Genomic DNA, 26,882 nt, shown 5'->3' with positions numbered 1-26,882 from the left:
CTGCTTCACACGGCGGAATGCTCTGACGACTTTTGAGGGTCTCAGTCACTTTCAGATTCTTCGTCACCTAGCGGGTACGACTGGACATTGTTCTGAGTGTACATTTTTGTTTTAACCGTGCAGTTGTGATCCATGAGAATAGCCTAAAAGAGAGCAAAGGGCAGATACATTAACGTCCTGTTTCAGAAAGATGGTTTTAACCGTTTCTAAGATTTGTGTGTGTGTGTGTGTGTGTGTGTGTGTAGATAGATCGATCCACCCTCTATTCACCAGTCATTTGGTGCAACTGCAAGCTGCCTGGCCCAGAAAGCCTGGGGTTCTACATGGTGAACATTTCGGGGAATAGGATATGCCAGGAGGGGTCTCCGCAGTATTTTCATTCTAACCGCAGGGCCGCTAAGTGGATTTGGGGTGCCCTGTAAGCTCTGACGAAAGGCATATGCAGGTTGGTTTAGGAAGAGTTATACTCAGAATCTTGGAATTGGGGGAGGGGTGGTCCATCCAACCTGTTTGCAGACTTCACACGGCAACACTCCACAAGGACGTGCTCTCTCCTGAGGACGCCAGCTCTGGTGTTAGAGACGTCCCGGATGGACTGGACTGTCTCCCTTGTCTGTGGATCGGGTTCTGATTCCCATCTTCACGGACCACCCTCACCGTGTTCTAAGGCCTTGGCTACAGCCCCTTAGATTGCCCTAGAGGCGAGAACATCCCACGGCCCTTATCTTTCCATAAACCGCACGTCAGAGCACCTCTCCCCAGTTCCTGGCTGCCCAACTCGTGCTCAACTGTATGAATTTTTTAAAAAACATTTCTCTTGTGAACATAAACGGTCCACTGATCTTCAATTGACCGGCACTTGAGTCATTATTCCTGAAAATGTACAGACCAAGCCCGCCTGACCACATAGCTGGTGTGTATCACCCAGGACCTCGCGAAGCATCTTCAATGGAATACCTCAACTTCACGCATCGCGTGTGGTGGGCTGATGGCCCTGCGTGGTGGTCCAGGCTGAGAACCTGACGGATGCACAGCTGGGACAGGGCAGGTGTGAGTCCAGCCAGCGTCGCCGCCCACGGTGCCATCCATCGCGAGTGCGAGGACAGCAGGGGACGCTGTGCCAACTAAAGGAATTCTCTCCTCAGGGCATGTCTTCCGGAGGTTTCTTCCACACGAACTAGCCTCCTAATCCCTTCCGATGCAGTTTGAAAACCCCAATGGACACAATGACGTGGATTAAAACGTTGCAGCCTCTCTCGGCGTCCGTGCGCTATGCCTCCCACTTCTCGTTCCTCAGGTTTGATAAGCTTCTCGGACTTCGCTCTGTGCCCACCCCACTTCTCTTTTCCCAAGCATTCTAGAATGATCTGCCTGTGTGACCTGCTGAGATAAGGACTTCCTTGACCCTCTGTTAGGCTGCCAGCTCCAACCGTCAGCTACAAACTCAGCTCCACTTTTTATTCCGCTTCTTGCCAAGTGAATTGATGCATGTATTCCATAAAGAGCTCAATTTCTAAAAGTAAGTAATCGAGGCAACTGACAGTGTGCACCAGGACCATCCTCCCCTGTGGATGTGTCCTTGTCGCACAGAAGGCTTAACGCCCCCCCCCCCACCCCCGCAACTTGCCAAAAGCTTAAGCCCTCCATCTCTTTTTTCTTTTTTTAATCCTCACCTGAGGATATTTTCCCATTGATTTTTAGAGGGAGTCGAAGAGAGAGGGAAAGACAGAGAGAAACATCGATGTGAGAGAAACACATCAACTGATTGTCTCCTGCACGAGCCCTGACCAGTGCCCGGGCTGGGGAGGAGCCTGCAACCAAGGTACGTGCTCTTGACCGGAATCGAACCCGGGGCCCTTTGGTTCACAGGCCAACACCCTATCCACTAAGCCAAACTGGCTAGGGCTCCATCTCTTTTTTTAACTTTTTAAAAAATTGATTTTAAAAAGAGGATGTTTGAAGGAAAGAGAGAAACACTGATGGGAGTAAACATCCATTGGCTGCCTCCTACATGGCCCCTACTGGGAAATCAAGCCTGCAACCTGGGCATGAGCCCTGGCCTGGAATGGAACCAGCGACCTCTTGGTACATGGGACGATGCTCAACCACTGAGCCATACTAGCCGGCAGGGACACGTGTCTGTAAGTAGATGATAATACACAGAATATACCCAGCCTTTTTTGCTTCCGGTGGCCCCCTCCGTGCCCACCCCGCAGCATCGAGGAGACAGTGGGAAGGACTTGATGAGTCGATGCGCGGAGAACCCAGAGCCACCCAGGGAAAGAGCCCCAATCCTCACACCGCCTGCTTTCCTGTCTGGGCAGTCCTGGGATGCAAGAATCATGCCCCGTCTTTGAAACTAATTCTTCAACGAAAGAAAAACCCACACCAGAACGCAGCTGTTCCCGACTGGGGCTCTGAGAGCTACGGCTGCATGTTAATTGTCTTATAACTGGAATACAGTCTTCTTCAAAGGATCGTGTGACATTTCTTTCTTGCTGAGGCACTTGAGTGAACAGTGTTTTCCTCTTCACCTGCATTGCTGACTCAACATTGATCATTAAAAACAAACTCACAAAAACCCCACAGAAATCCAGTAAAATAAATGGAAGAAAAACTCAAGTGCTCACAAACAGCTCAGGACTGTATGACTTGGGACCTGTGAGGACAGCATTAGACCGACCGTTCAATACACAATAGCCCAAGTCCAAACACATCAGCAGGATGCGGCCTAAGGAACCAATTATATTATTTGCTACGGTTTGTATTTCTTATTCCCGATCTCATGTCTCTCCGCCCGCCCCCCCCCTCCCCCCCGCCGCATTGGTAAGTGCGGGTCCTGAGTGCGGACACTCAAAGGGGCGGTCACCAATCCCTTCTCCGCCGCGGCCACCTGACCTGCCTCGGTCCCCCTTGACCTTAGGAGCCAGGGTCCCCACAGTGAGTAGGCAGCACTGCTGCCAGCGTGCCAGTCAAGGGGCATCCAATGCGATGCCTTCGATGATGGCATCGATGGCGGGCAGCGAGATGCACTCTTTCTCCAGTGTTTAACGACTCAGCTTGCTGGGCGCTCAGGAAGGGTTCTGACCTTTCACGGCGCAAGTGGCTTTCTGGAAGCCTGTAATTCTTGTTGCTTTGCCTTTGAGGACGCTCTTCCATTTCCTGCAGCATTTTTCTTTTTAAATGAACTAAAGCCTTGGCTGAACTGTGGAAGGAGCAGCAGCCCGGGGCCAGCCTTCATTCAGCGGGGCTCAGAGCGGTAGCTGGCTGGGCCGGCACCTCCCACCGCACCCCCGCTGGGCCTCCGACCTCACCATTTCCTTCCCCCCCCCCCCGCCCCCCAGATAAGCCATCAGGCTGTCAATGAACGATAACGCCACAGCCACTGACGAACGTCTGCTGCCTTGGCCGGGAGACCGCTCGGCCGTTCTGGGGTCTGACCAGCAAAAGGAAGCTCTCACGTCACAGAGGGAAGAGGGGGAGGATGAGACAGGGACCGAAGTCAGAGGTTTGGGGTAAGAGCAAGAATGACGGAGCACTTCCTGGATGCCAGACCTGGGCTGAGCCCTCTGTGGGATTCTTTCCTTTAATCCCCCCAACAACCCTATGAGGTGCCAGTCCTGCTCCAGGGCCTGTGTCCGCCCTTCCCTCTCCCCCAAGAGTCTTACAGTCTCCCGGGTGACAGAGGCATGTGTCGGTGATTAGCCTCAATCAAATCCTTGCTGCACTGAGAATTTCCTGAGCCTGATTTGGGCAAAGTCCTGTGCTGGGGCCCGTCAAACAAAGATGGGAAGGGAACCTACACAACCAGGCCGGAAAAGAGGGGAGTCCCAGAGAGACCCACCGTACAGGGCTGTGGAGAGGCCGCTGACTGAGCAAGAGGCAGGGAGAGAGGGGGGCCTCCGTCAGAGTATTTCCACAGCACCTCCATGCCTCTTCATTGAGTCAAACGGGTCATGAGTAATTCAAAGTGATGGAGTGAGCCAGGCCACTGTGGCTCCGCGGTTGGGCACCGACCTATAAACCAGGAGGTCACAGTTGCTTGTGGGCTCAATCTCCAGTGTGGGGCGTGCAGGAGGCAGCCGATCCAGGATTCTCTCTTATCATTGATGTTTCTATCTCTCTCTCCCTCTCCCTTCCTCCCTGAAATCAATAAAAGTATTTTTTAAATGACCAAGTTAAATCCTACATAATAAAGGGCATAGTGCTGGATATATTTTTCAAATATATTGAACAGATTGATAAATGCAAAAAAAAAAATGCCCCAAGCTAATACAGGCTGCATGGCACCAAACTTGAGGGTCTGCATCTGTCTTTAAATCCGCTGTTTGGGGGAAATCATAAAAGGGCATGCCGTTCATGAAAAGCCAAAGCACCCAGATCCACTTCAGCTCAACCGTCAGGGAGAACTAGGGGTGTGCTCCCAGCAGAAGATCGAGAGCGAGCCAACATCATATCCATTCATGAACCACACATGCCACCTCCCTGCCTGCTTTCTCCCATCCATCCCTAACCTGAGGGCCTCTGCTCTTAGCTGGAGGAGCATCTGTCACCATTCGATGTTCACAAAGCAGCAACACCCACCACCTCCAGCTTTACATGCTTATCAGAAAGGTTAAAATGGCTGAAGCATTTCAGAATTCAAACTCAGAACTGATAACTTTGAACGTATGCAAAAGAGGAATACTTCACATTCTATCTTGCCTATGGCCATGATTCTGGTCATGAAAACTAGGAATTTCAACGTTAGATGTGTGCCCGAAGGTGCCTATACAGCATTTTCCCCTAAGGGCCTGTTACCTACACTAGAACCACCTCCGGAACCTTAGGCAGTGAGGCCTGAGTCGCTATCGCTGAAAGCTGCAAGGGCTGGGAGAAGGGCGAACAGCGCCAGAAACGGCTGATCGCAGGAGTATGTGCAGGAGTACATGCAGGGTGTAAGCCCAGGCTGATGTCCATATTTTCCAAACGTTCAAGAAACAGACAATGACCCCATGTTTATATTTCATTGACAAAAGAGCCTACCGACTGCTAATCTATGTACAAAAATAATTTTACTCTACACATGGATAACCATAACGCTTGGTTACAGTAAAGCAGCAGCTTGTCTGCTGTGGTATAAACTAAAAAGGAACTCTTACCATTTATGTTTGGAGAGTTCTCCCCAAAAGGAGCAGGAACGTACTTTAGAATTAAGAAACATACCTCAATGTGCGGATGGGGGTAGCGAGAAGAGAGAAACCAAAGAACTTACATACTGACAGGCATAGCCCATGGACTCGGGCAATAAGGTAGTGAAGACCTGGGGGGGGGGGGGCTGGGAGGGGCAAATAGGAGACATCTGTAATACTATCAACAATAAAAAGTATATCAAAAAAATTAAAAATAAAATAAAACCTAGTCTCCAAAGGAAAAAAAAGAAAGGAAGGATCCAAAAGACTGTGCTACAATGGTCAAGAAACACTTCAACACATCCTAAAGTTTTCTCACCATTTTTTCTTCCTTGGCAGGTGGACTTCGAAGAAAGAAGCAGAGAGGAGCAAAAAGAATATTAATGATTCCAATAATTCTCATGAGCCACGGAAATCCAATTGCCTTCGCGATAGCCCCGCCGGCGGAAGGACCTTCAGGAAACAGAGAATTAGGTAAGCTCTCTGCAGACGCCGTGCCACGGAAAGACGCGAAGGTTCGGATGGTTTTCAGTAGGCTCTCTCGGTCGTGCCGAGACAAAAGGTGGCTTTGTCAGGCCGACCCCTTACCTATAGCGTACCCCATACAAAAGGCCACGTCTGCAATGGCGTACACACTCCCGTAGACGGACACGTGCCGCAGGTCCACCAGGTAGCCCATGATGGGCATCATTGAGGAGTCCACCATGCCTGTGGGGCCGGGGAACACAGTCCACAGAGAACGGTTTCACACTGAAGATGGGATGGATGTCAGATGTCAGGAGGGTCCTAACCTCACATCCCTGCTGCCGCCTCCCCTTCTGGCGAAATTCCCCACCTGCACGTCTTGAGCCAGACTCCCTACAACACACCTCTGGCTGAAGACGGACGGGAGGCAGCCGAGGCGGGGACCGGACCAGGCCGCCAGGTGCCTGTTCCCTGCCTTGCCTCACCTCGTCCGCACTGTCCAAGTGGCCTGTCCTCTGACAGAGGGCACTCAGTCCTCTGGTGGCTCTGCCCCATTCTCCAGAGCCAGCGGCTGCTGCTCACTGGCCCTCGGACCCCCGCCTGCTTCCTGTTGCTGTTTCCCCGGTTCACTCGTTTCTGGTCCACTCGTCCCTTGCCCTCAACGAGGAGACACGCCTACATGCCTCACGCAGTCTCCTCTCCATGCACACGTTGGCCCCACACAGTGGGCAGGGTCAGAAGGAATCAGAACGAGGAGTCTGAGGGACCATCTGGCCCTACTCATGGAATTAAAATCAAAAGAAGTTTGCTCATTACTGGGGGCAGTGGGGGGGTGAGGGGGGGAGAGACAACAAAAACACTACCACCACCAAGACCACTAGTACAGTTTCTGGTCTCCTGAGCAGTCGGGGACAGGAAGCATAAAGAAAGAATACAGCCCAGCCGGCGGGCCTCAGTGGTTAATCTTCAGCCTATGAACCAGGAGGCGCGGTTCCATTCCTGGTCAGGGCACAAGCCCGGGTTGCAGGCTGGATCCCCAGTGGGGGGTGTGCAGGAGGCAGCCAATCAATGGTTCTCTCTCATCACTGATGTTTCTCTCTCTCTCCCTCTCCCTTCCTCTCTGAAATCAATAACAATATATTAAAAAGAAAAAAGAGCACATGTTCTGGGTTCAAATCCCTGGCTGGGTGAGTGCGGTCATGGCTTCTCTCTCTGAACATCGGTTCCCCACCTATCCCATGGGCCTGGCAATGACTGACTAGGGAGACAGCACCTGTGAATGCCCCCAGCAGACCACTCATTCCCTCACCTCCCCAAGCCCCAGGGGCAGGAGGATGAGGGAAATTCCCTTCACTCAATGGTATTTGCTGATCACCGAGTACGTGCAAGGTGTGGGGACACGGGAGAACAAGAGAGTTGGACGTTAAGCAAAGGGTTGAAAATGAATTCCAATGGTGACCGATGCTACGAAGGCACGTGAGAGGACACCTATACGCTCAGGGGACCTAACCTGGTCCGAGGGGTCGCCCAAGGCTCTGCTCTCTTTGTACCCAGGAATAAATGCCTGCCTTTCCCTGTGATCAACTCAGTGTTTACTTGTATCATGATCGATCTACAGATTCTAAAGGAGGAACAAACGTGGACTCTTCATCCAAAATACTAACAGGATTTTCCTAACGTAGGATTTATTGTTCTTCACGTTGCAAAGACTCGTCTCATTGGCCCGTGAAAATTCCTGAAGCACAGGTGGTCACCACTGCACCTGTCCACCTTTTCTGGACCAAACCTCACAAAAATACCCGTGAAGCCTGCTCCCCCAGCCTCATCGGAGAAGATCTGTTCTCAGGTCTGAGCCCAAACAAAGGGCCCTGCGTGGGGGAACGCTCTGGTTTGCCCAGTGGCGCGTCAGCTTCTGCAGATACCAAGCTTCTTAAAACGCTGGCTTTCAGGAAACGAATGACTAGTGCGTGGAAGCAGCCATTTTTTCTGTGGACGATCTACAGGCTGTCCTGGGGCTTGGCTGCCCACAGCCTCCTCTCACGCTTCTAGAAAGTTTAGGTTCAGCCTGAGTGAGAGGAAATCTTTCTCAGCAATGGGGGAAAACGACCGTTTTAAGTCGAGGCACCAGGCTCCTGTGACTTACCAATTGCGAAACCAACTCCGAAGTTGGGAGCTATGAGTCCATAAATGTTTTTTGCAAAAGGAATCTGTAAGAGGAAATAAAATGTTACACTAAAATCACGTGATACACAGCTCGCAATTATCTTGGAAAGTCTTCAAAATATGTTGTCTCCAGCCCGGTACGTGTGTTCCCTTCTAAGGAAACCGGGGGGAGGTGGGTGGGTTTGGGGAGAACCACACCCTCCCATCTTTCCAGCTGGAGCCGAAACGGGTTTTGTGAGCACCCCAAAACACTGGTCAACTCCCGATGTGCAAGATCGGCCTGGTCCACACTCCCTTTCTGATAAGGACCCAAAAACCCATTTGGGGTAGATACTGGCCACAGGAAGATGATGTTTTATTCTAGAAAAAAGGATCTTGCTATTGTTCCAGGGTAGTCACCCTAAAGTGCTTAAGACATTATAATGTTTAGGTGATGGGAGTAGGGGTGGGTGACATATCTTACCTAATAAAAGAGAAACATGCAAATTAACCATCACTCCGCTACGCCCACAGCCAATTAGAGTAAGTATGCAAATTAACCCAACAAATATGGAGGTTAATTTGCATATGCAGGCTGGGAGCCTGCTATGAGGGGAAGGGGGGCGGTGGAGGGAGCTACTGGAGCTGTGCTCCAGACAGAAGCGAGGACTTGCCGGCTCCTGGGCGGCTGGGAGTGAAGCCAGGGGAAGGAAGGCCTATTCTTGCACGAATATCATGCATCGGGCCTCTAGTAATGATATTATAACTTCCAACTGGCATTAAGTGAAAATATATCCCTTGGAGAAGGCTTGTCCAAAATTTCTAAGATGATAAAAAAATTACAAGAAAATAAAGGATGTAAGGAAACGCATTATCAACAAGCTTCAAACTGCTAAACGATATTTCTTGGGTGATTCTTGCCCAAAGCAAAAAGTTCTACCTACTGACCATCTCCACTTGTTAAATGCGGCCTTTTACTCACCCATAAAATGCTGATCCCCACAATTATCATTCCCAGCAGGGCACAAAGCCACCTGTGAAAAACAACAACCACCCACCATCAATACATGTCCCTTTTTGTCCCCCAGTCCACATTTTCAATGGAAATCACAACAACTGCTTGCCATTGCCAAGACAGAAACACAGAGCATTTTTATTTTTAAAGAATGGCGTTATTAGAAGACACGGAGCGTTGTTTCCATTGCATCTTACCTCCCTATCTTGTGTGCGAGTATCCCAAAGATATTGGTTCCAATGAGATAAGAGATACTAGCTGGCAAGAAGGCAACGCCTGTAAGTGATGAAAAGGACACCTTATCAGCACTGATACCAGCCGCACGTTAGGAAAACTAATCATCGCCGCCTCCGCGGTGGCGATTAGAGCCGATGCAATGCAGCCCCGGGGCCGGCACCGGGGCAGCTAATATCCGGCGGCTGCGGGGCCAGCCCGGACCCCGCACGGCTCGTCCGTCCACAAAGCTGCGGAGACACTGCAGACACGAAATTCATTTCTCTATCGGCGCCTCCATCTCTGCCTGGCGCGGAGCCCTGCACGTGGACAGACACCCGCAGCGCCGCAATGTCAGGACAGGGCACCTGCCACCCCACATGGTACCAGGCCTGTCCCCTCCTCCCTCCTCGTTGTAGGACCGAAGACAGACAACAGGCATGGAGGAAATTAGGGAACAGTAAGAGAAGGACCCCAAAAAGGTTAAAACCCCAAAACCCATCCCTGGGATAACCCCCCCACACACACATTATTTTCCCTTATAAGTTTATGTGTATGTGCCCTGGCTGGGTAGCTCGGCTGGTTAGAGCATCATCCCGCTATGCCAAGGTTGCGGGTTCGATCCCTGGTCAGGGCCCTTTAACAATAAATGTGCCAAGTTTACGTATACATCATAAATGTGTGCACACGGGATTTTGTTTGTTTTTCCCCCAAAATGGGATTGTACCTACTGTTCTACGCCCTGCTTTTTTTCTTTTTCTTTTTCTCATTTTTTATTAAGGTATTATATGTGTACATATCTTACCATTGCCCCCCCCGCCCCCGCCACCTGCCCTGCTTTTTTTCAATTAGCTTTATGAACATCTTTCCACACCAAAAAGATAAATGTCTATGTGGTCGTTTTGGGGGCCAAGTCATAGGTGACTGATATTGTCATGTCCAAGGTTGAGAGCTCTCCCAGGAGAGGGACCTTGTGACCTCGGGGCGCGCCCGGGCTGATGTCCAGCTGCTGGTGGCAGTGGTGGCCTTGCCCGTGCCCTCGGCAGTGAACGGGAGGCTGACCCAAGGCGGACCAGGCTCGGCTGCCAGGGGATCTGTCCCCAGCAGCTCTCTCTCGTCCCTACGCACTATTAAAACAACAGGAAACCCACTTTCAGAAAGATGGCTTTTCAGACTCTTAGAGTTCAAAATTCCAGTGTTTTTTCTTGAAACCAGGGGTACCAGATTGGACTCTGCGCCTTGCACACACCTCGTGAAAGTTGCTTTGATTTCAAACCTCCGCTCTTTCTCCAGAAATGATCGGGGGGGCATCAGGGCAGACTGGCTTCCCTGGCGCCCGGTCAGGACCCTGAGCAGGGAGGGCTGGGCACTGGGTCCTCGCTCTTGTCACCCAGGCTGCCCGCCCACCAAGGCGCAGAGGGGCCTGCGAGGCTCCGGCAGAGGCGGGCCACGCGCCGCGGAGACCACACTGCAGGTGGCGCAGAGCAGGGGAAGCAAAGTGATTCTCTTCAACAACCAAGTCTCTCTCGGAGCGAGGAAGGGGTGACGTCACTGGTGGAGAGGGGGCCGTCTGGCGTGGGTGCTGAGCCCCACCAGAGGTCTCCTGAGGAACCGAGGCGGCCTGCGACCTAGCCCGATGCCCGGGCCCCTCGCTGACTGTAAAGACCATAGAGCCAGCCCCAGGCTGTGTCTGGAGGGAGAGGACAGAGCAGCTTAAGTGGCCTGTGCAGGGCCTGCCGCTTTCAATCAGGGCCCCCAGTCAATTAAGTGAAGACATCAAAACATCAGCCCAACAGCTCAGCCCAAGCGCGCCGCAAAGCCCATGCAGGACACTCCCAGCCACGGCCACCAAACCCCGGGAAACACTGTGGGGACCAGAGAGGAAGGAAGTCTGGGAACACAGCTCAGGGCTGGCAATGAGGCATGAGGAGCGGCTCCTCATCTTGGGCAAAGCCGCTCCCCTAAGGACTGACCCCATGAAGTGTCACACAGAAAGCCACTCCGTCATCCTGGCCCCCGCAGCTCCGCAGGGGGACGGGGATGGCCCCGCCCTGGGGACAGAAGTCCTAGACGCACAGGAGCCCGCCCCAGGCCTTACCCAGCTGCCACTTGCGGGAACACATGGTCTCCATCATCCAGATGGGCAGGGCCGGCTCCAGCATGGCGATGGCCATGTTTGCAAAGCAGATGGACCCTTTAAGGGAGCAAGAGGGTTAGTGGGCGTCTGAGGCCCGAGTGTCCCTTAACCACCGCCAAGCACAGCTAAACCTCACGTGCCCACAGCCAGCGCCAGCAGCGTGGAGACCCAGAACTTTTCCTACTTCTGTAAGGAAGAGAAACGAGGGACCAAGGGGAGCGTGAAGAGGGTAGTGTTATTATTAATTATAATTATTATAACAACTAGATTCCCAGAGTCATAAAGTTTGGAGCTGGAGGCAACTTTCAAGATCATTTGGTTTAACTTTCCTGACTTATTAACAAAGAACGGGAGCTCCGATCGCTAATGGAGTGACTTGCGTGAGGTCACACAGCAGCACACAGACCACACAGACTCGGGCCACCGGAGGCCGCTGCACCTGCGCGCGCCCCCTTGTGCACTGAGTGCAGATCTTCCTGATGAAGCCCCGGGACGCCCCCACACCCAAGGCATTCTGTGCAGACATGCTGTTGTGGGATTTCTTTTCAGTCAACTACGCATCTAGGGTCTCTCTGCAAATGCCCCGTTGCCACTCTGAGAACCAGAACCCTTTGGGAACGTAGAACCATCTGGACCAAGACACACGGAACTCTTCCCATCACCCTGAGAGCTCCCCGTGCTGTGCCCGGGGGGTGGGGGGGCTCTAATTTGCTAAAATCTTGACCTCCCTCCACGACCAGGGACCAGACAGTGAGGGTCCGAGAGGCGGAGGCAGGAGGGGCCCAGCCGCTCAGCCTGCCCAGGTGTCTGCCCCGAGGTGCAGGGAGTCACATCTCTGGGGCCCCCTCTCTCACCACACCTCACCCCACCTGGGCCAGCCAGGGCTCCACGGGCATCTGGCTCCGGACTGCTGGTCAGGGACACAGAGCGCGTCCCCTGGGTGAAGAGGTCACCACACCAGGTTTGCGTCCCTTTGGACGACAGACAGGACCTACGCCAGGGTTACACAGGTGCCCCCTGACCAGACCCTGCAGCAGAGGCTCCAACAAAACCAGCCGGGGTTTTGGAAAAGCCTGAATTTGAATACCCGTGGGCAGGGCGTGTACCCACTTCACCTGGCTGCCGCCCTGCCTCGTGCTCGGGACTCCTGCTTAGACTAACCCAACACTGGCTGCAGAGAGCCACACTTCAGGGCTGCCCCGCCTGCCCTCCCCCCCTCCTCCCCTTCCCCCCACCCCACCGCCAGCCTGACCCCAAGGACCGTGCTGACCACCAAATCCAGGCCAGGCAGCATGAGACTGGTCCCTTGTCGGGCAGCCCAGGCCTGTGTCACTGGGATGGTCCTGAGGAGACCCCCCCCCACTCCGAGAGAGGTCCTCTGAGCCCCCGAGGCCAAGAGCCCAAAGGCCCAAGATCCTTTGGCCACAGGGAGTCTCCCACCCAGGCCTCTCTGCTGGGCAGGACGCCTGCTGGGTCTGCCCTCGGGGCCCTGTTGTTGGTGTGGGTCACACGGGTCAAGGTGAGTCAGACCCCCAGCCAGACGCCTGCAGTGAGGCCACGGACTCCTTCCGGAAGTTCAGGGCCAAGCAGGGACGGCCTTTGCCACCAACGCAGAGCAAGCGTGACCCACAACAAACTCGGGGTGGGGGGGCCTCCGAGACGCAGACACCTTTGCCCCAAATGGAAAGCTACACGGCAGCTGGCCGAGCGTCAGAAACGAATGACGGGAGGAAACCGTTTCTGTGACGCAGAACCTCCTCGTGTCCTTCATGCCTCTGCACAGCCCAGTCTTTCCAGCCGCTACGTGAACGCTGGTCCTCGCCATCCGCCCCCACCCCTGGGCTGAGAAGGACCGGGGTGCCAGAGGGAGCCCCACCTGCGGCGATGAGGATGTAGGGGTCCTTCAGCAGCGTGGTCAGTGGCGTCCCCTTCTGGCTCTGGGGAGGAAGCGGGACGAGGGTTAGAAGAGGGGACGAGGCGGGCGCGGCGCCCTCCGCCCCCGAGGCTCACCTCCGGCTGCGCCCGGGACGGCTGGAGCACGCAGAGCTGGATAGCTGCGGGGGACAGACAGGAGGAGGGTGGCTCAGAGACCCGCTCAGCACCTGTGCCCAGGTCCCGGCCCCGGTCCATGCGGGGACTCACCTCCATCCAGGAGCACCAGGGCAGCCAGCACCAGGAACGGGGCCGTCTTCCCCACAAACTCGTAGAGCACACTCCCGAAGGGGGGGCCCACTGCCAGGGAGAGAGCGAGCTAATCCTTCAGGCCGAGGTGGGCCGATGCCCCAGCCCCACCCCACATGGACCGGCCATCGGTTTCTTGTGCTTCGCTCTCTGTTTTGTTCTAGAAGCTACTGGTGGTGGCCACCCTACTCTACATCCAGTGATGTGAAGTGCCCTGGCTACTGCCTCCCAGCGGCTCCACGTCTGGGACACGGGCAAGAGACCCGAAGGGTCACCCCAAAGTGAAGGTCAGAGGGGAACAAGATCCTGGTCGGCGAGGACTTCATCCCTCATGCACCAGCACAGACAGGGATGGTGGGCTCGGAGGAGGGGGGAATGTAACAGAGGAAAAGGCGGGGACCCCGATCTCTGGCGGGGAAGATACCACCCCTGGTCTGGGAGGCCGGTCAGGGGGGCGGGGGGCAGACTCGGAGGCGGGGCGGTCCTCTCAGCGTTAACCCAGAGACATGTGAGCGGCGAGGAAGGATCCTGGCAGACCATCCTGGTCAAGCCCCCTGTGCATCTGGGCCTGGGAGGCCTGGGGCTGGTTTCCTAAGCTTCCCCGGCAAGTCTGGGGGTAGAGCCAGGGGGATCCCAGGGCCACCCCTGTCAGGAAGGCTCCCCGAAAGTAGGGAAGGAAAGGGACAGTTAGGGAATCAGGGGGGAAGGACTGTCGCTGTCCAGCACAGACAGGCTGCCGGCGCCTCCGCGTGGACCTTACCCACCTAAGACCCCCATGGCCAGGCCGCCCAGGGCGATCCCCATGGCGTTGCCTCTCTCCTCGTCATCTGTGTACACGCTGGCAAGCATGCCCATCCCTACGCAGGAAAAGAAACGTCGAAAGAATTACCCGTGACTCGCCTTCCCTCCCCAACCTGGACCTGGGAGCGGCCCAACCCATCAGATTCATGAAAACGTAAGACCACGAAGGGTCCAACGCGGAGGCGGGGACCTTCTCCACAAGCCCTCGGCCAGTCCCCACCCCCGAAACCTTGATTCCCGGAATCACCCAGCTCGCAAGGTGAGGGGCTGGCGATGGGGCAATGCTGGTGGCCCCTGGGACAGACTCAAGACCCCCGGGCACGGACTTACTCGGGCACGCCCACACCTACCAGCCACCGAGGAGCAGGAGGAGCCGATGCCCTGCAGCGACCTGGCGATCAGCAGGAGGGCGTAACTCCTGGAGAAGGCGAACACTGCGGGGAGAAGGACCGGGCCGGGCCGGGCCGGGTCAGGGCAGGCCGACTGCCACTGCGACCGACCGAACCAGGTCAAACAGGGTTTGTTGCCATAGTAACCACCCTGTTTCTGCCCACGAAGACCCCCCCCCCCCCCAATGAATTTCTTTCTGCAGTTTTTACCCACCTCCCCGCCCCAACCCGGGATCTGGGTTCTCAACTCCGGGCTCTTGGCCATCAGAACCCTTCCCGTGACCCGCGCTCCAAAGGCAAACCCGAGGCACTTACTAATCGTGGAGATGAACATGATGCAGAATCCCACAAACATTGGAATCGGATAGCCGATTCTGCAAAACAAAAACCGCGAGGGACATCCGGCGGCTGCTTCGTGTTTTCCTAAGGCTTCTCTCCGCGGCTCTCCCGCCTGCCCTCTGGGAGCCGGCAGGTAAGCGCTGGGTCAACGTTCCTAAAAATTCATACAGTTGGCGCTTCCTGCGTGACCTTTCGGTGTTTGACTGTCTCCGAGGGTGAATACATTGACGGACTCCCAGTCCGAACAGACATTTCTCCGGAATAAATGCTAACACAATATTGGCAAGTAGCCCAGAGCACGGCCCAAATATACGGCCCCTGGTTCCACCATTTTTTAAGTATTATTTCTTTCATCGTAGTCGTTGCTAGAGCTTCTCCAAAGACACAATTGCAATCAAGTGAGGCCAGGATCCCATCGGCCAGCGAGACAACTGCTCTGCATCGAAGAGGCCGTCAGGGAGCAAGACGTCCCCATCCATCTTCGTGCTGAGCCCGGGGAGGCTAGGCGAGGAAGACAGGCCTCATTTTCTGAGCACAAACCCTACATCCTAATCGCTCCGTAAGAGCACGGCCCATACAGGGCTCTGCCACCGGGCGGGTGGCATGGTGAGAAGACCTTGGCCTTTCTGTATCTCGCCCCTGGCTGGACGCCTGGCCCTGCCCTTAGCCCAGCAAGTCTCGCCCCAGCCTCCCAGGGAGCTCACCACCGCCCCCCTCCCAGAAGCGGGTGAGTATCTGGTGAGGTGTGGGTGTACACTGCGACCAGGGCGCCTCCCTCAGCCCCTTCCTCGGCCTCTCTGTTTCTGCTGATTACACAGACACCTCGGTCCCTGCCATTTGCATGGGGCACGAGGGTGCAGGCAGCTTCCTGGTCCCCCGCCCGAAAGGGTATGCGATGCCGGCTGAGCCATCGCTCTCTGGGAGTCTGCGGCAGCCCAGAGCAGCCCTGAGCATCTCCAGGCCTCGTTCCCCCCCTCCCCCGGCCCCCGCCTGGATCCTAGACCAAAAAGTCCCGAGTCCCGGTCACTCAGCCCAAAAGGGCTCTTCTACTCTGGACTAAAAGTCGTAGTTCTCACTCACTCCATCCTCAAGCACTTACACCCAGCGGCTCAACGATTGGACGAGGACAGCACCGCCTGCCCGTTTCACACGTGCGGACACTCGGGCACAAATGAGTGACTTGTTAGACGTCCTCTGGCTGACTGCACCCCAGGCCACTTCGTCCAGCCCAGGGCTTTCCCTGCAAACTCTCCCACCTCCCCAGGGAGCCAAAGGCTGTCAATACCACCTTTCCAACAGTGCTCCTGGCCATGCACTGCCCCCCCTCTTTTTTTAAATGCTTCATGTGCATCCTCAAATCATGACAGATTCCTTCTCACACACCCATGCAGATCCCCACTGTGACCTGAGGAGAGCATGCAGTTCACAAAGCGGGGCTCAAGGCCAGCCAGGTGAGCCAGGTGAGGCAGGTGAGGCAGGTGAACCTGGTGAGCCAGGAGAGACACCAGGCTCTGAACCGCCGTTCAGATGGCCATCACGTGGCCGCCTCTCTCGTCTCCATTAGCCCGGAGCTGACCGCTCTGTGCTCTGGGTCCTGAATGAGGAAACTTGCCGGAGGCTCAGAGAGCAGTGCTCCAGGCAGTTCATATTTCTCAGCAACTACTGTGCTTTGCTTCTGGGGGAAGAACAGACGTATGACAATGCTCGCAGCTGCCCCGGGATGAACACCGTTTCCATACGTGTGCAAAGCTGTTGACATGCCAGCGATTCTTACGCCCAGGCTGCAGCCCGGCCACTGGCCCAGGTCGCCTGGCAGGACACAGCTGGGGCGGGCTGCTTGTCACCAGGAGGCCCTGGCAGTCCCTGAGGCCGCCCGTGGGGAAAGAGCGGGCAGTGCCACCTGTGATGGTCTTCGCAGCTCCATGAGGTCGCTGGCTCTATTCCCATTTTTCAGATGGCCACACTGAGGCTCAGCGAACTGAAGTAACTTGTCCCCAATTCAGGGCACCAACATATCTCCAGCACCTGAGGCGGGCCAGGTCCTGCTAGTGTGCCCTTTGGTGGGGACCCTGATCACAGGAGCACACGTGCATGTGCGGTGAGTGGAACAGAAGGTCCACAGTTTCACCTTCACCTAAAGCCAGTTGGCTCTGCACTGCAGTTACTGCTTTTAAAATCCTTTGGGACTTAATGAAGCAGGTACGGGATAACCAAATGGCCAATTTGGAAGGACCCTCCACGGCTGGCCAGTCCAAACCCTCGTCTTGGGTGAGAAAGCGAGGTTCAGAGACGGGGTGGTGGCTCACCCACTATCGCAGCGCAAGCCAACTGCCTCAGACACCAGTGGGCTCCCGTTACTGCGGTCTCACTACCGGACACGCGGGCCCTACACTTTCAACGCTGGCCACGCCGCTGACGGGGCTGCCCCATGGAAACTGCCGGGCAGCCTGGCCCTGCAGCCCAGCCCAGCCCAGCCCAGCGCAAAGACACACTCCTGGATCCACCCTCAACCCTTCTAGCCCCCTCAGCATCCGCCGCAGAAGGAGGGTCAGCCAAGGCCCCGGTCCCCGAGTGATGGGCAGATCGCCACCGCCTTCTCCTGCCCCACCACGTCTCCTGAGTGGGCAGAGCCTCGGCTGCCGTTAGTCATCACCATCTGAGTCGCCTCCTGTCTGGATGCAAGGCCTTCTCAATTAGAGTCCTGCCCAGCACAGCTAGACGTGATGCGGCAAACCTTTAACCAAATCTCCCATTATCACCCCTGCCGAGTCATCCCAGCCCCCGGCCATCCTCCGCCCGAGCGCCGGGGAGCAGTTAATCCGATCGGAATAAGATTGCAAGTCACATACTGAGTCCCTGGGAAAAAGGGCAAAGCAGTCAAGGTGCCGTCGTTCAACACACCCGACAGGGCGGGTGGAGAACCCCGTATCCCCCACTTCATCACTGACGAGCTACTAACTGGTTTACCTTTGCCATGGAGACCACGCGAGTTCCAAACTCAGGCTTGCGAGACCTGTTCCCTCTCCCCCGCTCCACCCCCCGCCTCCCCCACCCCCCACCCCCAACGGTAAGGGACAAAAGCAAGCACACATAGGGTACAAACTGTCACCGGAAGAGACAAGAAGTGACGTCTCCTTTTTCAATGATCCCAGCACCCTCCTGAAAGGGGGTTCGGGGAGTGCACGTCCGTAAACGGAATAATTTAAATCGACAGGCCCCTCTGGGGAGCTTACTGTCAATCATTCTGTCAATGAAACCAGACTCTCAGGTTCAGCCCGGGGGGTCTGTCTTTCTCAGCTCCCAGCTGTGCACAGGGAGCCACGGGAGCCATGGCTCTCTTCCTCTCCGAGGTGTGCCCCCCGCCCGATCCCCGCCCCCCCGTCCCTGACACACAGCTCAAGCGGGGGCTCTGGTCCCTGACAAACGGCCAGTTCCCCGGCCAGCTTCTTCCGCTTCCAGACGGGAAGGCCCCGTCACGCCACCCTAACCGCGTCGGGGCAGCTGGTTTCCCCATCCCTGAGCAGCTGAAAAGGTCACCGCTTATTCCTACAAAGCCCACTTCAGACCGACCGGCTTGGGGCGGGCGGGGGGAGGGTTAACCACAGCAGATTGCGTCGCGCTTCTGTGCCCTGTGGCTTCCTCCGTGTCGTTCAGATGCTGGCTACGATCTGTGGGGGAAATAACTGGCTTTCAAATACACTAGGTAACTATGGAAATAAATTAAGCCACTGTCACCGGCTTGATAAAAAGCAGACCACGGAGACAATGACAAGCTGAGGAGGGAGGCCCCGGAGCTGCCCGGTGTTAACCCTTTCCCTCGCGGCCCCGCTCGCTCTGGAACAACTTTCCGTCCCAAAGATGCAACCACTGTGCCATCCTGACGCTCAGCAAGCGAAGGCCGCGCAGCCACAGTCTGCGTCTGAAGTGCGGACAGAGACACGGAGAGGGGTTTTCACATCGCGCACCTGCCCGGAGCATCGCTTTTACGCAGGTGCGTGTCCGAAACCCACGTGCCGGGCTGAATGCGAACAGGTGTTGCCAAGTATTAGTCCAGTGGTTCTCAACCTTCCTGATGCCGCGACCCTTGAATACAGTTCCTCATGTTGTGACGACCCCCAACCATAACATTATTTTCGTTGCTGCTTCATAACTGTAATTTTGCTGCTGTTAATGAATCGTAATGTAAATATCTGTGTTTTCCGATGGTCTTAGGCGACCCACAGGTTGAGAACCGCTGCTGTAGAGCCCAAGACCATCGGAAAACACAGATATTTACATTACGATTCATCACAGCAGCAAATTTACAGTTATGAAGCAGCAACGAAAATAATTGTATGGTTGGGGGTCACCACAACATGAGGAACTGTATTCAAGGGTCGCGGCATTAGGAAGGTTGAGAACCACTGTATTAGTCCTTTCACTCCCTTTTACACACAAGGCAAGACTGAAATAAACAAACTGGAATTGCAAAGTAAGTCACACGCGCCTCCAAGACGGGACTCGAGGCACCGGAGGCACCCGCAGGCGATCGACAGTGTTCCTGGTGTGACCGCTCCACTTGCCCCATTCGAGGTCCTCTGCTCCCTATCTGGTCACCTATGTTTCAGTAAAAACATGGCATCAGAAGAGTCAAGTCCAAGAGAAGTGACTCCCCGGTGAACCCTCACCATGCTTCCAGGCACTGTCCTGTCTTATTTGCAGGGTTTGGCGTGCGATCGGATCTGATATTTAAAAGGGCAGGCAGGCAGCCGGCCTCTTGCATCATCCGCCCACAAAAGCCACTCACACGGCAGCATCCCGGCCACGGAGAAGGAGTGGCTCCAAGCTGCCTGTCTCTGGGTAGCTCCCCACCGCCATGTCTTTGGGGGTTCAGGCAGCCTCTTTTTTTTCCCCCTCAGAAGCACTGCAGAGATGCTAGGAAGGCAGACCAGCTCACACCAGTGGCTGGAAATAGAGTTGTATTGTTTTGTTCTGTTTTTAGGGCCAAGGAGGTGAGGGAAGGTCCGTGTCTAGAAAACCAGGCTGATTTTCCCCGGGACCCCCTGCCCTTGGGTTACAAAGAACCATCAACAACTCACTGTTGGGGCCTTTACTGGTCCAGCCTGGGACCACCAGAGAGAGCCTCAGTGGATGCAAGAAAGAGAGAGTTTGACCTGCATTACTGACTCTTAGGAGCCAAGCTTACACACTGTGTAACAGTAAGCAAGTGGCAAGAACAAGGCGGGGAAGACACCACACAGGCTGGGCCCTGGCCTGGTCCTGGGCAAATACTTCCTCCTCCCAAACGGCCAAGAGCCTGTCAAGTCCTAGGACTGGCCCCAGAGCCTCTGCTCAACTCTCTCCCAGCTCTGACGCTCTGTGTTTGGAACGACTCTTTAATCGGAAACATAGTCGCCGACCGACCGTGAAACGCTGTTGTAAGCACACTTGTTTACAATCCTGGAAACGAATCACACATCTTGTTGGTAATTGAGGATCTGATTGGCACAAATTACACCAAAGACGACTGGCAATGGCTCACAAGAGAGGATTCTGTAAAGGAAAATGGAACGTGTTTATCGCTTCTCTGAGCAGAACCCGTGGCGTGCCCAGAAATGCTGTAAGTCCCCAGACTAAGGTCTGCGGAGCTTGGAAAATACTGGGGGGAGGGGGGGGGGAAGGGAATCACAAATCATGATCATTTTTGGAGGGTTAGACTTCACTCCATTATTCTGCCAGCATCGATATTCAAGGGCACTTGTATTTCCCACCTTACAAGGAAGTGCTAAAAGATGAAGGTTATTTTGACATTTGCTTGGTAGCTGGGGGAACCAGTTAGGGTTTAAAATTTTGCTCTAGATAAATTCCAAAGTGGATTATTCACCTTAAGAATAGACTACATTTCACAGGTCACAAAACAAAAATAGGTTTCTCTTGAAGACTTTTTTTTTTTTTTTCCCCCAGAGCCCCACCCAGGAGCCTTGGGGGCTGCAAGTCAAAGCCTTTGGAGTAGTTACTATAGGAAAGGCCTCCCTGGTCGTAAACAGGCCTCTTCCTCATGGAATAAACAAAGCATTCAAAACAAGAAGGGGACTTCTTGCCCTAACCAGTTTGGCTCAGTGGATAGAGCGTCAGCCTGCGGACTGAAGGGTCCCAGGTTCGAATTCCAGTCAAGGGCATGTACCTTGGTTGCGGGCACATCCCCTAGTAGGGGGTGTGCAGGAGGCAGCTGATCAATGTTTCTCTCATCGATGTTTCTGACTCTCTATCCCTCTCCCTTCCTCTCTGTAAAAAAAAAAAAGAAGGGGACTTCTTCAATGCTTTTCATTTGCCACCTGCATTTGGAAAGCTGGAATGCTCGCATCCCTTCAGCCCAGTTTTTAAGCATTACCCTGTATATGACAATCACACCCACCGTAATAACAGGGCATCATTATAATAATGTCCTCAATTTTCCCACAGAGCATTTGAGCTCTTTGCCGTCTCAGTATACAAAACCCTGAGCCCTTTTCTGTAATTATATCACCCGAGGATATGTTTCTATTGATTCTAGAGAGAGGAAGGGAGAGAGAGAAACATTGACCGATCGTCTACCACACCTGCCCCGACTGGGAATTAAACCTGCACCTAGGGCACGTTACCCTGACCAGGAACTGAACCCCCAATCCTCTGGTGTCCCTGATGATGCTCCAACCAACTGAGCCACCCGCCAGAGCTACCAGATGCAGTGTCAGAAGGGCTCTTGGTCTTGGAAAAAGAAGGGAAACCCCTGCACTATTATGGACTGAAGGGTCCCAGGTTCGATTCTGGTCAAGGGCGTGTACCTTGGTTGCGGGCACATCCCCTAGTCCAGTGGTCAGCAAACTCATTAGTCAACAGAGCCAAATATCAACAGGACAACGATTGAAATTTCTTTTGAGAGCCAAATTTTTTAAACTTAAACTTCTTCTAACGCCACTTCTTCAAAATAGACTCGCCCAGGCCATGGTATTTTGTGGAAGAGCCTGCTGTTTCCCCCTAAAGAGCAGGAGGAGCCCCCTCGTCGCCCAGCCAGTGGTGCATCTTGCCGTCATCGAGGAGTTAATTTGCTTGGCGTATTTTACGTGGCGGCTCCATACCGCTGCCTCACGCAGACTGGCTGGGCCTGGCTTAGGATTGTTCCAATCGCCTCAACGGCACTCCTCAGTCCAGAAAACCAAATGGCCAACGTTGCCAATGTGCTTCCGTCCAACTCGCCATGGGTACAGCGGCTGCCCCCTCCGTGTGTCCGGGGGCAGCTTGTGCGGGGGGAGGCAGATCTCCGTACCCGCTCTCCTCTCTCCCGGACCCCAGCCCCAGAGCTGGCCTCAGCCACCTGTCATGCGGAGCCCCACCCTGAGAAGGGCCCCGGGCTTGGTTTCATGCCTGCTGCTGCCCTGCTGGGCTCCCCCTCTCCCCCCTCCCCCGCCCCATCCCTAGGCCAAAGCCTGGGCAGGTATAAGCACCTCCATTCCCAGCCTACACTGGGTGCTGGGTGGACCTGCCCAAAGCCGGCTTCCTTGCTGACTCTTCAGCTTGGCTTTGGAACCTCCGATGGCTTCCAAGTGGCCCCTCAATAAAAACCCCGCTCCTTTCTCCACCCAGCACTCGGGGCCTTCTAGAGACTCGCCCACCCCGTTCCCCGGCTCTGCCCTCCCTAGCTCACAGCCCCCCTGCCTCCCCCATCTCTACTCTTTGGCTCTGTTCATGCTTCTAGACCTGGTTCACATATAGGACTCTGGGCACGTCCTCCTCGGCCATGTCTGGCCCTTCTGCCTTCGGGGGTACACTGCTCACAGGGCAGCCTGCCGCCGCCACTGACGCTGAATCAGCTCCCCCTCCTTGCAGCTGACGCCCCTCCCCTCGACGGCAAGCCCTGAGCCTCCACGGGCCAGGCAGAGCTGGGTCCCCTCCTGAACAGAGACCTGCTGGGAGGTCACCAACAATGGAAATACGAACAAGTGTTCAAAGTAATGGGGCCCCAGAAACGTCCGGAACATCTAGGTTTACATAAACCTAGTTTGGGGCTGATGTGGGGCGTTCTTAGCTGGTTTGGATGATGCAGAAAACAGCGTCCATTGCCCTCCCTGTGTGCACGTGGGCAAAGCTCAGAAACTGGCAGGGGATGAACCTGCCACACTGCGCACGACCTCCGCCTCGGGACTGTCATCTCAGCAGCGGATGACCCATCTTTCCCCACACCCCCACCTGGCCAGCTCCTTGAGGCTCCACCTCGCCGGCTCTAAAGACGACGCCTGGCTTTCTACGCCGAGGGACAGGGCCAGAGGTGGGAGAGGAGAGACAACTGCAAGGCACGGAGAATCCGATGCCGAAATCCTTAACATTTTCTTATTTTTTTAAGCAACAGAGGCAGCAATGAAAGGCAGATGAATGGGAAATCGTAATTAACTATGGGCAGAATCAAAAAGGAGAAGGGATTGGATTTTTTCCCCCCCAAGCTCACCCTCTACTGGTTCCCAGATTCTGCTAAAAGATGAACGAGAAACAGAATCCCTGGGGGGAAATGAGCTTGGAACAATATAAATATAAATAAACTCTTGGGCCAAAATACTGTCACCTACCTGTTGGTCAGCAGTCCTATGAACGGGTTGGTGAGGAGCTGGACCGTGGCTTTGGAGGCGAACAGCAGGCCAACCTGCACGTTTTCATTCAGGAGGTCCTTGTCTGCGCTGGGACAGTCGGAGGGGCCCGCGGACCCGTTGGTCACCGTCACCATGGGCTGTGTGGTGGCCCTGGGCAGCGGCCGCCCCGGGAGGTCTCCGGTGGTATTCCCAGTGGCCACGGTGGAGTTGTCATAGTAGGAAAAGATGCTCTGGAAGCCGTCCGAGGGGGAGGCTGTGGGCGCTGGCCGGGCCGTCGGGACTTCGGTTGCATTTTTCTCGTGCTCGATGCTGTACAAGTAACTTGGGATGATGGGGACTGGGGACAAGACAGAATGGGAAGGCGGTGACTGCCCTGAGACCCTCCCCGGGACAAATGCCGGAAGAGGGATGGTCACGTCAAATATCAACGAGACACAGAGAGGTGGTATGAACACCCCTTCCGGCCCCCTCCCCTACTGACACTGCTTAGCTCCCTGGAGAGGATGACGCCCCAGCAGGCTAGCTCCAGAGAATCGGTTCCTCCCTGGGTTTTCTCCGTTCAGGGTTCCACCCCAGAAATACTTTGGGAAAGCAAAATCTGGGCTGAGGCTGAGTCCGTGCTGACCCAGGGTCAACAACCAGAGCTTCTCAGAAAGAGGCTCGAAAGACCTTTAATTGAATGAATCAAGGAAACAGAAACCTAAATTGCATTGTGTGTCTTAGAAAGAAATAAACCGGCAGGAAGTCATCTCTGGTTCTCGGGTGGGAATCGGCAAGTTTGCATCCTATCCGGAGCATTTCTGAGACTTTCAGTAGAGAGAAAGGAAAACCTTTTGCTGTAATAGCAGCAGCTTTGGGCACGTGTGTGACAACAGAACCTTCAACACAAAGGAGACGGAGGCCCCGGCCACTGAACTCCGACCCACCTCACACCTCACGTCTCTGATCACCTGAACGCCTGACCACTTGCAGCTCTGAGACGGTCTCGAGAAAACCTGCCAATGGAGAGGGGAGATACCACTCCCACCCCTGGGAGTCGAAACTCAAAAATACTTTCTTTTACTCATTACAAATGTGGCCACTGTAAAGGAAAAGCATGCCAAACGCTTCGCTGTTAACGAGGCTAGTTATGAGAGCCGGGTTTAAGTTGTTTGTTTTTTTTAAAAAACCCATTCTAGGAAAAAGGCTGAAAGGAACACTCTTCGAATTGCTCCTGAAATGGTCTAGAACCGTTTCCATCCTGAGTCATTCAAGGATACAACAGACTGAACTGCCACTTCCCTTCTCCGAGGGAGGGGGGTCTATTTGTTCCTCCATGTTCCATCACATTATCAGCCCTCCTTTTCAGGGAGCAAAGTGAGTCTTATAACCTTCCTGGGAGCTCGGAAAATTGCTAGTCCTTAAAAGAAATCTTTTCCACCGCGGCGACAGTGGGCAGGCGGGGGTGGGGGGTGGGGGGGTCGGCTGGGCATTATCAGGAGGAAACAGAAGCTCTGGGCCCTATCGGGCGTCACATTTTGACCTGACCACCAGGAAAACGAAGCCACAAGCGCGGCTCCCTCTCAGTAGCCCCAGCGTAGCCGTGTTGGGGGATGTGTTTTTGCAAAGCGCCTTCTCCAACTTTCCCAGGCCGCGCTCGGGTGAGTGGGGCGCCCAGGGAAGGGGTGTCGGGCGGGGGGTGGGGGGACAGGGCGCACGTACCCACGACGGTGAGCAGCATGTTGTCCAGAAGCAGCGCGAGGAACACGATGAACAGGATGAGCTTCCTGGAGTGACGGCCGTCCAGCAGCCGGCGGACCAGCGCCCACTCGCTCAGGGCCATGGCTCGGGGCTGGGCTGCGGGCAGGGGGAGAGGTGAGGGGCCGTGGCGGATGGGGGTTCCCGCACCCTCCAAGCTCACACTCCCCTGGCTGCAGAAAGGGCGGTGCGGGCGGGTCCCCGGCGTACCCCTCGGCTCACCCGCGGCACGCACGTCCTCAGCCACACCTGTGCTCCGGGGCAATGTCGCCCGCGGGCGCCGTCGGGGGCGCCCCTGGATCTCGGGGGTGCTATCCCGCTCTCCGCCGCCCCGAGGGTCTGGCTTCCACCCAGCGCGCCCGGAAAGCGCCGCGGGACGGCGCGCGCTGTGCGTCCTGCGCCCTGGCCGCCCGGAGCCCCGCGCGCTGCGCTTTGGAGGCTCCCCCTACCCTCGCCACCCCCTCTCCCCTGCGCTCCCCCCGCGACCCGGGCGCTCGGCCCCAGCACCGAGCCCCGTGGGCAGGGAGCGGGGTCGGCGTTACCTCGCGTCTCCGGCCGCTGCCTGCCTGGCCGCTGTGCGCTCCGTCCGTCCGGGCGCCTCTGGGTCGCAGTCTCCACCCTAGCGCCTCGCCGCCGCCACTCGGTTTAGCGGGTCCGGCTGTGACGTCACGGAGCGGCCGGCGTGGAACGGGGGCGGGGGGCTAGGAGCGGGAGGGGCCGCGGTCGCTGCGCAGGAGGGGCCTCCACGCCGCCCAGACCCGCGCCGCGTCCACCCCGGGGGCGCCTGTCCACAGCGCCGGGAGCTCAGACTCCGCCCGCACGTGGCCGCGAGTCCTCGGCACCTGGGGACGAGTCAGGGGCTCCACGGGGGAGGGGTCAAGGGTCCCTGGGGGAGGGGCCGTGAGGGTCAGGGGCCAAAGTGAGAAGTGTTGGATTCATCTGGCCCCAAGTAGGGAGGGAGCGGCTGGAGCTGCTGTGGATCCTCACTGTCCAGTCCCTGAAATTGGCCCCGAGGTCATGAAGGCCCCTGGGCGACGGCCAGGGAAGGAGGCATAGGGTGTTGGGAGCCGGAACAGCCTTACTTTCCTGGGGAAGGCACTCAGCATACACCACCCCCCTACCTACCCCCCACCCCTCCCCCCCCCCACCCCCCCCACCCACCCCCCCCCACCCCCCCCACCCACCCCCCCCACCCCCCCCCACCCCCCCCGCTCTGGAGCCTGAGGCCTCCGCTCAAGCTGGTGATGGGGAAGCAGGACGGTGGGTTAAAGAAGACGTGGTACATTTTTACAATGGATGCTACGCTCAGTCGTTAAATAAGATGAAATAGTGCCCTTTGCGACAACGTGGGTGGACCTTGCGAGTATCTGGGCTAACTGGAGTAAGTCAGTCGGAAAAGGACAAGCACCTAATGATTTCATTCGTATGTGGGAAATGCAACAGAAAGCGACAAATCAACAAACAGCAGACCACAACGCACACAGCACAACCCACCTCGGACAACAGAATGGTTACCGGAGGGGAAGCGGGTGGTGGGGGAGGAGGAGGGTAAAGGGGGTCCAACACAAGGTGAGGGGAGGAGACTGCACTTGGGGTGGTGAGCACAAGTAGGATATACAGGTGATGTAACCAATATTACCCCGTAAGCTTAACTCCGTGGTCAGCAAACTGCGGCTCGCGAGCCACATGCGG

The 26,882-nt window shown here is 55.6% G+C and overlaps 1 protein-coding gene across 1 annotated transcript; it reads right to left on the bottom strand.

Moving 5' to 3' along the window:
* Positions 1–41: 41 nt before the first annotated feature.
* SLC18A2 (solute carrier family 18 member A2) lies at positions 42–25,275 on the bottom strand (the record flags this gene model as incomplete). The annotated part of the gene is made up of 15 exons (XM_079792929.1): positions 42–143; positions 5,491–5,624; positions 5,760–5,879; positions 7,780–7,843; positions 8,761–8,812; positions 8,991–9,069; positions 11,105–11,200; positions 13,020–13,080; positions 13,154–13,197; positions 13,286–13,375; positions 14,089–14,181; positions 14,476–14,559; positions 14,830–14,888; positions 23,433–23,790; positions 25,155–25,275. The coding sequence occupies 15 exons, from the start codon at positions 25,273–25,275 to the stop codon at positions 42–44; spliced, it is 1,557 nt and encodes a 518-aa protein (XP_079649055.1).
* Positions 25,276–26,882: the final 1,607 nt, after the last annotated feature.

This window comes from Cnephaeus nilssonii, assembly GCF_951640355.1.
Source record: "Cnephaeus nilssonii genome assembly, chromosome: 16".
Classification (NCBI taxonomy): domain Eukaryota; kingdom Metazoa; phylum Chordata; class Mammalia; order Chiroptera; family Vespertilionidae; genus Cnephaeus; species Cnephaeus nilssonii.
Note: the sequence above shows the minus strand (reverse complement) of the source record. Positions and strands in the feature narration are given on the sequence as shown.